Below are 13,475 nucleotides of genomic sequence, written 5' to 3'. Positions count from 1 at the left end.
TATATATCTGCATAGAAAAACCTACTTAAATTTAAAAGAATTCACAGATCTTTTTATGCCCATCTATAGGTCCTACTGAGGAGTCACAGATCTCAAGTTATACAGCTTTGTTGTAAATGGATTATAATTCCTTTCTCATCTATGTTATTATAACTCAACTAAAATATTTTCTGAGATATTTTATAACATATGTATAAAACAAATATACATATGTTAAAGATATATGATATGTGTAAGTTAGACATCTATACTGATTAGCGAAATATTGAAAATATTAGTTTACCCTTTCCATTCACGTAACAGGCTGTTAATGATTCCTTTTAATACTGTCTTCTGAATGTCTTGAGGCTGTAGGCAAAAGAAAACAATAAGGTAATTAGGATTATCTACTTCGGTGATGTTTATATGTTAATTATATTTACAGATCTGCTTCAATAGTTAAAATCAGACTTGACGACTTGGGACTGACACTTATAATAGTATTGATTTTACATTTAAGAACTCTAGAGAGCATCTGTTTGAGTTCTTTGTAAATTCTGGATATCAGCCCTTTGTCAGATGGGTAAACTGCAAAAATTTTTTCCCATTCTGTTGGATGCCGATTCACTCTAGTGACTGTTTCTTTTGCTGTGCAGAAGCTGTGGAGTTTGATTAGGTCCCATTTGTCTACTTTGGCTTTTGTTGCCAATGCTTTTAGTGTTTTGGTCATGAAGTCCTTGCCTACTCCTATGTCCTGAATAGTTTTGCCTAGATTTTCTTCTAGGGTTTTTATGGTGCCAGGTCTTATGTTTAAGCCTTTAAACCATCTGGAGTTAATTTTAGTGTAAAGTGTCAGGAAGGGGTCCAGTTTCTGCTTTCTGCACATGGCTAGCCAGTCTTCCCAACACCATTTATTAAACAGGGAGTCCTTTCCCCATTGCTTGTTTGTGTCAGGTTTATCAAAGACTATATGATTGTAGATATGTTGTGTTGCCTCCGATGCCTCTGTTCTGTTCCATTGGTCTATATTTCTGTTCTGGTATCAGCAGCATGCTGTTCTGATTACTGTAGCCTTGTAGTATAGTTTGAAGTCCAGTAGTGTGATGCCTCCCACTGTGTTCTTTTTGCTTAGAATTGCCTTGGCTATACGGGCTCTCTTTTGGTTCCATATGAAGTTCAAGGTGTTTTTTTCCAGTTCTGTGAAGAAAGGCAATGGTAGCTTGATGGGGATAGTGTTGAGTCTGTAAATTACTTTGGGCAGTATGGCCATTTTCACGATATTGATTCTTCCTAACCATGAACATGGAATGTTTCTCCATCTGTTTGTGTCCTCTCTTATTTCATTGAGCAGTGGTTTGTAGTTTTCCTTGAAGAGGTCCCTTACATTCCTTGTAAGTGTATTCTTAGGTATTTTATTCTCTTTGTAGCAATTATGAAAGGCAGTTCGTTCTTGATTTGGCTTTCTTTAAGTCTGTTATTGGTGTAGAGGAATGCTTGTGATTTTTGCACATTGATTTTATATCCTGAGACTGCTGAAGTTGCTTATCAGTTTCAGGAGTTTTTGGGCTGAGACAATGGGGTCTTCTAGATATACTATCATGTCATCTGCAAATAGAGACAATTTGGCTTCCTCCTTTCCTATTTGAATACCCTTTATTTCTTTTTCTTGCCTGATTGCTCTGGCTAGAACTTCCAGCACTATATTGAATAGGAGTGGTGAGAGAGGGCATCCTTGTCTAGTGCCAGATTTCAAAGGGAATGCTTCCAGTTTTTGCCCATTCAGTATGATACTGGCTGTTGGTGTGTCGTAAATAGCTTTTATTATTTTGAGATACGTTCCATCAATACCGAGTTTATTGAGGGTTTTTAGCATAAAGGGCTGTTGAATTTTGTCAAATGCCTTCTCTGCGTCAATTGAGATAATCATGTGGTTTTTGTTTTTGGTTCTGTTTATGTGGTGAATTACGTTTATAGACTTGCGTATGTTGAACCAGCCTTGCATCCCCCGGATGAATCCTACTTGATCATGATGGATAAGCTTTTTGATGTGCTGTTGCAATTGGCTTGCCAGTATTTTATTGAAGATTTTTGCATCTATGTTCATCATGGATTATTGGCCTGAAGTTTTCTTTTCTTGTTGAGTCTCTGCCGGGTTTTGGTATCAGGATGATGTTGGTCTCATAAAATGATTTGGGAAGGATTCCCTCTTTTTGGATTATTTGGAATAGTTTCAGAAGGAATGGTACCAGCTCCTCTTTGTGTGTCTGGTAGAATTTGGCTGTGAACCCATCTGGACCTGATCTCATGCCAGTTAGAATGGCAATCATTAAAAAATCTGGAGACAACAGATGCTGGAAAGTATGTGGAGAAACAGGAACACTTTTACACTGCTGGTGGGAGTGTAAATTAGTTCAACCATTGTGGAAGACAGTGTGGCGATTCCTCAAGGACCTAGAAATAGAAATTCCATTTGACCCAGCAATCCCATTACTGGGTATATAGCCAAAGGACTATAAATTGGTCTACTATAAGGACACATGCAAATGAATGTTCATTGCAGCACTGTGTACAATAGCAAAGATCTGGAACCAACCCAAATGCCCATTGATGATAGACTGGACTGGGAAAATGTGGCACGTATACACCATGGAATATTATGCAGCAATCAAAAATGATGAGTTTGTGTTGTTTGTAGGGACATGGATGAATCTGGAGAACATTCTCAGCAAACTGACACAGGAGCAGAAGATGAAATACCGCATATTCTCACTCATAGGCGGGTGATGAACAATGAGAACACAGGGGACACAGGGACGGGAGTACTACACACTGGGGTCTATTGGGGGGAATAGGGGAGGGACAGCGGGGTGGGGGAGCTGGGGAGGGATAGCATGGGGAGAAATGCCAAATGTGGGTGAAGGGGAGGAAGGCAGCAAAGCACACTGCCATGTGTGTACCTATGCAACTATCTTGCATGTTCTGCACATGTACCCCAAAACCTAAAATGCAATTAAAAAAAAAAGAACTCTAGAGAGCATCAATGACATAAGATTACAATATGAATATCCCGGGTATGTGTAGGGTACAACATACACAAACATATATGGTGATGGTTGATGACCAACAGAATTTTCACATAACTGGAAAATAAATTTCACTTTTCTTGACTTGACAGGATAGAATAATGAACATGAATCCAAGAGTAACATGTTTACTAATATAACATTACATTATAGTTTAATAATCTCAATACTAAAAATCTTATTTACTATCAAACATCCCAAGAATACATGAAAATAAAATACAACTAGGTAATACTTTAGTTTATAATAGTATAGAAGCTCCATTAACAAGAAACTTCAAATAATCAGTAAAATTTGTGTCATGTTATATGAAAGTGGTAAATGCCAATAAGCATATATTATGCCTTTATTTAAAACCACAACCATTACTTCCAAGACATGTCTGTCAGCACTCATTCAGCCTAGCTCTATGTCACATACACATATACATATATATATTTAATATATCATTCCTTTCTCTTCCTCTGCTTACAGTAACCCTGCACACCCAGAGATTACCCCTGCTCAACCACTTATTTAGCGTTTGCCCCTGAGCAACAAAAGCTGCAGGAGAAAAATCAAAGAAATGTGCTGACTGGACATACTTTAAGTTTATGATCACAAACCTCAAGAGGACACTCAATACCACTGATAGTCCCATATTTCTCTAGTTCATTTACTTCTCTACACTTCAAGACAACTATATTTGAAACCTTCTTATTCCTCAAATCTCTAACACCTTCTTCCCAGCATTGTTCCCAGTTATGACCTTGCTACATACTTTAGTGAGAAAGCAGATGCACCCAGATAAACAGATGCACTGTCGCACTGTAACTTCTACCAATTTGCCTACAACTGCACTTGACCAAGGCCAACCCCTTCATTTGAGTCCTACAACCCATCCCCTCCCATAACCTTGTCAAGGACATGGTTATTAAAGTTTTTTCTTATCTTTCCTGTATCATCCATTTCTCCCTCTCTACTAAAACATTCCTATTAGTATAACACAGACTACCATCACTGGCAAAGATTTGCCATTCTTCTCCACTTTGTTCTATGCCCTTGGAGGCTGACTCTGAAGGACTACATCAACTAGACTCCTTTGCCTTCTGACTGGGTTCAGCTAATAGAAAGCACTAGAAGAAAAGAAGAGAGTGAAATTGGGATATTTGTTCCCTCAGCTCCCCACCTGCAGGGTCACCATGGGATGGTTGTCATGGGTTGGCTGTGTCCCTAGAGTGAAAATCCCATCTCTTGTAAAGCAGCCCTCCCGCCCACAGCTCATCCCTAGATTCTCCCCTGGGGTACTGTGCTCTCCTTATGGTCTCACTTACTCTGCTAACCACTTTGTGAATAATCCAAGTTACCAATTTGAGTGTGCTGTCTGGTTACTACCAGGACTCTGACTGATATATTGCTTTTATTTAGAACATCTCATTTGGACCATTCATGTAGTATTCTAGCTACCCCCTCATTTCTCTGCTTCCCTTCATAGTGAAAGTTCTCAAGAATTATCTGTACTCACTATCTCTTCTTACTGTCTTTCAACTCATTCCAAATAGGCTTATTAATTAAAGTCTTACTAAAGTTATCAATTATCTATAGCTTATGAAAGACAATGGTCAATTCTGTCCAAACCTTACAAAATGTCTCAGCAACATCTGACCAGGTGGACTACTCCTTTCTTCTTTAAACACTTTGATCTCTCCTTTGCTAATGCCTTATCCATCTAATTAAATGGCAACAGTATCCATTCAGTTTCCTTTCTTGCCTTTGAGTGCCACATTCAATGTACTGGAACTTTTACTAGCTCTACTCCATAATTTATGAGTCCAAACATTTCTCATTATTTTCATTGCCAAAACTGCTAATCCAAATATCAACTTTTGCTCTAACTACTGCAATGCCTTCCTGACTCCTTTCTCTTGACACTCTACAGACCATTTTCTGCCAAGCATCTAGAGAGATCTTTCTTAACTATAAGTGATCCCTGCTTAAAACACTCAATCACTTTCCATTACAATACAATCAAACTCACATGGGCATATGCAGTCTGATCTCTTATCAACTTAGTGTCTCCTTTCTCCCTAATTCACCAAACTTTAATCACACAAGTCTTATTTTTGGATCTTCCAATTGTGTTCCCTTCTCAGGGCCTTTGTATTGGCTGAAACTTCTGTTAGTTCATACTAACAGTTAGTATGAACTACAGTTGGCTGGCTTTTTCTTCTCCACCTTTGGAAGAGTTCAGACCACCTGTCTGGCAATTTCTTAATTGGGGGTTTCTGCTAATTTCTTAGATTTGATTCAGGTTATGCATTTTGGAAGGGAAAACTCATAATGTGTCCTCAGTGTAGCACATGAACAAGCACGAGGTGTCAGTTTAGTGATTTATTTCAGATAATGAGTGAATCAATTATTACTATGATGGTTGCAAATCTTAATTTTTTAACTTTAAATTTCTTCTACGTTTATTATTACTTCAAATTTTACTGAGTTTTTAAAATTTTTAATTTTTGTGGGTATATTATTTATGTGGGTGTATATATAGGTTATATGAGATATTTTGATAGAGGCATGCAATGTGTAATAATCACATCAGGGTAAATAAAGTATCCATCACCTCAAGCATTTGTTGTGTTTCAAACAATCCAGTTACACTCTTGTAGTTATTTAAAAATGTACAACTAAATTATTTTTTACTATAGCCACCCTGTTGTGCTAGCAAATATTAGGTCTTATTAATTCTATTTTTTTGTACCCATTAACTATCCACCCTTTCCTCTGCCTTCCCCTCAATTATCCTTCCCAGCCTCTGGTAAGCATCCTTCTACTCTCAAGCTCCATTAATTCAATTGTTTTACTCTTTAGCACTCATTGATAAGTAAGAACATGTGCTTCTGGTTTTTCTGCACCTGGCTTATTTCACTTAATAAAATAACCTCCAGTTCCATCCACGTTGTTGCAAATGACAGGATCTCATTTTTTTTTTAAGGCTGAATCGTTTTCTATGGTGTATGTAAACTACATTTTCTCTACCCATTTGTCTAAATGGACACTTGGGTTGCTTCCAAATCTTGGCTATTATGAATAGTGCTGTAATGAAAATGAGAGTGTGGATATTTCTTTGATATATTAATTTCCTTTCTTTTGAATATATACTTAGGAGTGGATCATATTTTTAAAAATAGTGGATCTATTTGTAGTTTTTTGAGGAACCTCCAAACTGTTCTCCATAGAGGCTGTATTAATTTACATTCCCACCAACAGTGTATCAGGGTTCCCTTTCTTCCACATTCTTGCCAGCATTTGTTAATGCCTGTCTTTTGGAGAAAAGTCATTTTGACTGGGGTGACATCATCTCATTGTAGTTTTGACTCGTGTATCTCTGATGATCCATATTGTTGAGTACCTTTTCATATGCCTGTTTGCCATTTATATATCTCTTTTGAGAATTGTCTATTCAAATATTTTTGCCTATTTTTGATAGGATTATTAGATTTTAAGTTATTTTTTCTAGTTATATTTTGATTATTAATCTCTCATCAGGTGGGCGGTCTGCAAAATGTTTTCTCTCATTCTGTGAGTTGTTTCTTCATTTTGTTGATTGTTTTTTTCTGTGCAGAAGCTTTTTAACTTGATGTCATCCCATTTGTCCATGTTTGCTTTGGTTGCCTGTTTCCCGTGGGGTAGAACTCAAGAAGTCTTAGCCCACTCCAACGTCCTGCAGTTTCCTTTTAGTAGTTTCATAGTTTGAGGTCTTTAAGCATTTAATGCATTTTGATTTGATTTTTGTATATGGAAAGATATGGGTCTACTTTCATTTTTCTGCATAGGGATATTGTTTTCCCAGTAGCATTCACTGAAGAGACTGTTCTTTTTCCAAAGCATGTACTTGAAACATATGTCAAAAATGAGTTCACTGTTGATGTCTGGATTTATTTGTGGGTTCTCTCTTCTGTTCCACTGGTCTATATGACTATTCTTACACCATGCTGTTTTGGTTACTATTAAGTCTGTAGTATAATTTGAAGTCTGGTCATGTGATCCCACCAGTTTTATTCTTTTTGCCTAGGAAATCTTTGATTATTCAGGGACTTTGTAGTTCTGTATAAAAAGCTTTGGTTATTCAGGGACTTTGTGGTTCTGTATTAAAAAAATAGAATTGTTTTTTCTATTTCTGTGAAGATCAGTGGTATTTTGATAGGAACACATTTTACTATTAAAAAAGCCTTTCTTTGCTCTTACATTTATTTATATATTTACCTCCCTAGCAATAATGTACTTACTGATTATCAATATGGATATTTAATATCAGTATGGATCAGATACTTATTTTACCTAGTCAGTTATAATTTATTATTGTCACTTTTTAATAATTTGCAATTTAAAAAACTTATTTTAGGCTCAGGGATACATGTGCAGGTTATATAGGCAAACTGTATGCCATGGGGGTTTCGTATACAGATTATTTCATCACCCAGGTAATAAACATAGTACTTGATGGGTCGTTTTTTGATCTTCACTCTCCTTGCACTGTCCACCCTCAAGTAATCACCAGTATCTGTTGTTCCCCTCTTTCTGTCCATGTGTACTCTGTTTAGCTCTCTCTTGTGAGAACATGCAGTATTTGGTTTTCTGTTCCTGCATTAGTTCACTTAGGATAATAGCCTCTAGCTCTGTCCATAATGCTGCCAAGAAAATGATCTCATTCTTTTTATGACTTAATAGCATTCCATGGTGTATATATACCACGTTTTCTTTATCCAGTCTAAAGTCAATGAGCATTTAGGTTAATTTTATGTCTTTCATATCTTTGTTATTGTGAATAGTGCTGCAATAAACATATATGTACGAGTGTCTTTACGGTAGAATACTTTATATTCCTTTGGGTATACACTCAACAATGGAACTGCTGGGTCAAATGGTAGTTCTGTTTTAAGTTCTTTGAGGAACTGCCATGCTGCTTTCCACAATTGCTGAACTAATTCACGTTCCCAATGTGTACAATTGTTCCCTTTTTTTCCACAACCTCACTAGCATCCACTGTCTTTTTACTTTTCTTTTTGAACTTTTATTTTTTAGGTTGAGGGGTGCATATGCAGGTTTGTTATATAGGTAAATTGCATGGTGTGAGGTTTGGTGTATAGATTATTTCATCATCCAGGTAAATAAGCATAGTACCTGACAGGTAGTTTTTCTGATACTCTTCTGCCTCCCATCTTCCATCCTAATACAGGCCCCACTGTGTCTTGTTTTCCTTTTAGGTTTCATATGTTCTTGTTGTTTAGCTCCCACTTACAAAAGAGAGCATACAGTATTTGGTTTTCTGTTTCTGTGTTGGCTTACTGAGGATAATGGTCTCCAACTCCCTCCATGTTGTTGCAAAGGACATGATATAGTTCTTTTTTATGATTACGTGGCATCCCGTGGTATACATTTACCACATTTTCTTTATCCAGTCTACCACTGATGGGCATTTAGATTGATTCCATGTCTTCACTGTTGTGAAAAGTGCTGCAATGAACATACAGGTGACATGCGTCTTTATGGTAGAACAATTTATATTCCCTTGGGTATATACCCAATAATGGGATGGCTGATTCAAATGGTAATTAAGCTTTACACAATGGCTGAACTAATTTACATTATCAGCAGTGTATAAGCATTTCCTTTTCTCTGCAACCTCCCATTTTTTTTGACTTTTTAGTAACAGCCATTCTGACTGGTGTGAGATGTTATCTCATTGAGGTTTTGATTTGCATTTCTCTAATGATCAGCAATGCTGAGCATTTCTTCACATGCTTGTTGGACACACGTATGTCTTCTTTTGAAAAATGTCTGTTCATGTCCTTTGCCCACTTTTTAATGAAGTCATTTGCTTTTGCTTATTAATTTATTTGAGTTCTTTATAGATTCTGGGTATTAGACCTCTGTTGGATGCATAGTTTGCAAATATTTTCTCCTATTCTGCAGGTTGTCTATTTACTGTGTTGATAGTTTCGCCGTGCAGAAGCTCTTTAGTTTAATTAGGTCTCAATCACCAATTTTTGTTTTAGTCACAATTGCTTTTGGCATCTTTGTCATGTAATCTTTGCTAAGGCCTACATCCAGAATGACATTTCCTAGGTTATCTTCTAGGCTTTTTAGACTTTCAGTTTTTATATTAAAGTCTTTGTCTTGAGTTGGTTTTGTATATGGTGAAATAAATGGGTCCACTTTCAATCTTTTACATATAGCTAGCAGGTTATCCCAGCACTATTTATTGAACAGGGAATATTTTCTCTACTGCTTGTTTTTGTAGACTTTATCAAAGATCAGTTGGTTGTAGGTGTGTGTCATTGGTTCTAGGTTATCTATTCTGTTCCATTGGTCTGTGTCTGTTTCTGAACCAGTACCATGCTGTTTTGGTTGCTGTGGCTTGTAGTATAGTTTGAAGTCAGGTAATATAATGCCTCCAGCTTTGTTCTCTCTTTTTTAGGATTGCCTTGGCTAATCAGACCTTTTTTTCATTTTATATTAATTTTAAAAGTTTTTTTTTTCTAATTTTGTGAAGAATGCCATTGGTAGTTTGATTGGAATAGCACTAAATCTCTAAATTGCCTTGGGTAGTAAGGCCACTTTAATGATATTGATTCTTCCTATCCTTGAGCATGGAATGTTTCTCCATTTGTTTGTTCATATATAATTTCTTTGAGCAGGTTTTGTAATTTTCATTGTTAGTGCTCCTTACCTCACTGGTTAGCAATACTTGTAGGTATTTTATTCTTTTTTGTGGCTATTGTGAGTGGAACTGTGTTCATGATTTGGCTCTTAGCTTTGTCACTGATATATGGAAACGCTACTGATTTTTGTATATTGATTTAGTCAACTTTGCTGAAATTGTTCTTCAGGTCTAGGAGCTTTTAGGCAGAGGATACAGGGTTTTCTAGGTATAGAATAATGTCTTCAAATATTTGACTTCTTCTCTTCCTATTTGGATGCCTTCTTTTTCTTTCTCTTGCCTGCTCTGGCTAGGACTTCCAGTAATACATTGAATAGGAGTGGTGAAAGTGGGCATCCTTGTCCTGTGCTGGTTCTCAAGAGGAACACTTATAGCATTTGCTCATTCAATATGATGTTGGCTGTGGGTTTGTCACAGATGATTCCTATTATTTTGAGGTATGTTCCTTCAATGCCTAGTTGTTGAGGGTTTTTAACATGTAGGGAAGCTGAATTTTATCAAAAGCCTTTTCTGCATCTATTGAGATCTTCATGTGGTTTTCATGTGTTTGTGATGAATCACATTTACTCATATGTGTAGGCTGAACCAACCTTGTATCCTAGAGATAATGCTTAATTGATCATGGTGGATAGCTTGTTGATGTGCCGTTAGATTCAGTTTGCTACTATTTTGTTGAGGACTTTTGCATCAATGTTCATCAAGGATACTGGCCTGAAGTTTTCTTTTTGTATGTGTGTGTGTCTGCCACACACAAAAGATGATTATCAAGATGATGCTGGCCTTGCAGAATGAGTTAGGGAAGAGTCTCTCCTCAAGTTTTTGGAATAGTTTCAGTAGAAATGGTGCCAGCTTATTTGTACATCTGGTAGAATTTGGCTGTGAACTCATCTTGTTCTGGGCTTTATGGGGGGTTGGTAAGCTCTTTCTTATTGATTCCATTTCCGAGCTCATTATTGGTCTGTTCAGGGTTTCCATTACTTCACGGTTTCATCTTGGGAGGTTGTATGTTTCCAGGAATTTTTCCATTTCTTCTAGGTTTTCTAGTTTGTGTGCATAGGGGTGTTCATAGTGGTCTCTGGGGATTTTTGCATTTGTGTGGGGTAAAAGGTAATGTCCCCTTTGTTATTTCTGATTGTGTTTATTTGGATTTTCTGTTTTTCTTTATTACCCTAGCTAGTGGTCTATTAATCTTAGTCTTTCAAAAAACCAAATGCTGAATTTGTTGATCGTTTGTATCATCTTTTTATGTCTCAATTTCCTTCGGTTCAACTCTGATGTTGGTTATGTCTTGTCTTCTGCTACCTTTGGGGTTAGTTTGTGTTTGTGTCTATAGATCTTCTAGGTGTGATATTATGTTAACTTGAGATCTTTCTAACATTTTGATGTAGGCACTTAGCTCCATAAACTCTCCTTTCATGCTGCTTTAGCTGGGTCCCAGACATTCTGATATGTTGTATCTTTGTCCTCATTAGTTTGAACAAATTTCTTGATTTCTGCCTTAATTTCACTGCTTACCTAAAAGTCATCCAGGAGCAGATTGTTTAATTTCCTTATAACTGTATGCTTTTGAGTGTTTTTCTCAGAATGGATTTCTATTTTTATTGTGCTATGAATTCATTTTTTAAAAGTTTGCTGAGAACTGTTTTATGGTTCATTGTGTGGTCAATATTAAAGTATGTGTCATGTGCAGCTCAGAAGAATGTGTATTCTGTTGTTTTGGGGTGGAGAGTTCTGTAGATATCTGTTAGGTCCATTTGGTCAAATGACAAGTTCAGGTCCCATGTATCTTTGTTAGATTGTCCCTCAAACATCTAATACTGTTGGTGGGGTGTTGAAGTCTTCCACTATTATTGTGTGGTTATCTAAGTCTCCTTGAGATCTCTAAAGAACTTCCTTTATAAATCTAGGTGCTCCTGTATTAGGTACATATATATTTGGGATACTTAAGTCTTCTTGCTGAACTGAACTCTGTACCATCATGTAATGCTCTTGTCTTTTTTGATAGTTGTTGGTTTAAAAAGTCTGTTTAGTCTGAAATTGCAATACCAACCCCTCCTCTTTTTTCTTTTCATTTTTCTCACTAGAGCTTTCTCCATTGCTTTACTTTGAGCCTATGGAAGTCACTGTATGTGAGATGGGTCTCTTGAAGATAGCATATAGTTTGGTCTTTCTTCTTTATCCAATTTGCCACTCTGTGCCTTTATGTGGGCATTAGTCTTTTTACATTCCTGTAATCATGTTGTTAAGCTGGTTATTATGCAGAATTGGTTGTGTGGTTGCTTTATAGTGTCAGTGGTTTATGTGCTTAAGTATGTTTTTGTACTGGCTGGTAACAGTCTTTCCTTTCCATATTTAGCACTCCCTTAAGGATCTCTTGTAAGGCAGGTTTGGTGGTAACGAATTCCTTTAGCATTTACTTATCAGAAAATTATCTTATTTCTCCTTCGATTATGAAGCTTAGTTTGGCTGTATATGAAATTCTTGGCTGGAATATGTTTTTGTTAATAATGCTGAATATAGGCTCTCAATCTCTTCTGTATTGTAGGGTCTCTGCTCAAAGGTCTGCTGTTAGCCTGATAGGGTTCCCACTGGAGGTGATCTGCTCCTTCTCTCTAATTGCCTTTAACATTTTTTCATTCATTTTGACTTTGGAGAATCTGAGGACTGTGTGTCTTAGGGATGGTCATCTTGTATATTGCAGGAGTTCTCTGAATATCCTGAATTTGAATGTTGGCCTCTTTAGTGAAGTTGAGGAAATTTTCATGGATGATATACTCAAATAAGTTTTCCAAATGGCTTGCTTTATCTTCCTCTCTTTCCAAGATGTCGTTGAGTTGCAGATTTGGTCTCTTTACATAATCCCATATTTCCTGGAGGCTTTGTTAAGTCTTTCTTTAGCTTGGTCAATTCTGCTGTTAACATTTGCAACTGCATTCTATTTTTTTTTTTTTTTTTTGAGATAGTGTCTAACACTGTTGTTCAGGCTGCAGTGCGGTTGCACAATCATAGCCCACTGCAGTTTTGAACTCCTGGGCTCAAGTGATCCTCCCACTATAGCCTCCCAAGTACCTGGAACTATAAGCATGTACCACCACACCCAGTTAACTTTTAAAAACTTGTAGAGATAGGGGAAAATTTGTGAAGTGAGTTTTTCAGCTCTGTCAGACAGTTTCATTCTTTCTTAAAACAGCTATTTCATCTTTAATCTTCTGTATCATTTTATTGTATTCTTTAGATTCCTTATATTGGGCTTCTACTTTCTCCTGAATCTTAATGATCTTTGTTCCTATCCATATTCTGAATTCTATTTCTGTCATTTCAGCCTGGTTAAGACCTAATGCTGGGGAACTAGCGCAGTCATTAGGAGGTGAGAAGACACTGGCTTTTTGATTTGCCGGAGTTCTCATGCTGCTTCTTTCTCATCTGAGTGAGTTGACATTCCTTCAGTTTCTGGAGTTGTTATCCTTTGAATGGGATTTTGTTTTTGCTTATATCTTCTTTGATGCACTTGTGGGTTTGATTGTGGTATAAAGAGGGTTCAGTTGAATGGCTTTGTTTCTGGAAAATTGTAGTGGGCCAAGGCTCAGCTTAGCACTCCTGGGCTGCATACACTGAGCCCTTGGCTTTGTTCTCTGGCCCCTCAAGGTTAGGAACCTATTGTGCCAAAAGGGCTGAGGTCTTCTTGGCCCACTGACAATAACTCTGATGGG

The 13,475-nt window shown here is 36.9% G+C and overlaps 1 protein-coding gene across 3 annotated transcripts in view; it reads right to left on the bottom strand.

Moving 5' to 3' along the window:
- The window catches only part of HECTD2 (HECT domain E3 ubiquitin protein ligase 2), a 104,974-nt gene that overhangs the window by 31,557 nt on the left and 59,942 nt on the right, over positions 1-13,475 (bottom strand). For all 3 annotated transcript variants that reach the window (XM_078346000.1, XM_035268456.3, XM_002756395.7), the window contains exon 6: positions 284-348. In XM_078346000.1, coding sequence (XP_078202126.1) covers positions 284-348 — 65 coding nt within the window. The remainder of the gene's footprint in view (positions 1-283; positions 349-13,475) is intronic.

This window comes from Callithrix jacchus, chromosome 12 (genome assembly GCF_049354715.1).
Source record: "Callithrix jacchus isolate 240 chromosome 12, calJac240_pri, whole genome shotgun sequence".
Classification (NCBI taxonomy): domain Eukaryota; kingdom Metazoa; phylum Chordata; class Mammalia; order Primates; family Cebidae; genus Callithrix; species Callithrix jacchus.
Note: the sequence above shows the minus strand (reverse complement) of the source record. Positions and strands in the feature narration are given on the sequence as shown.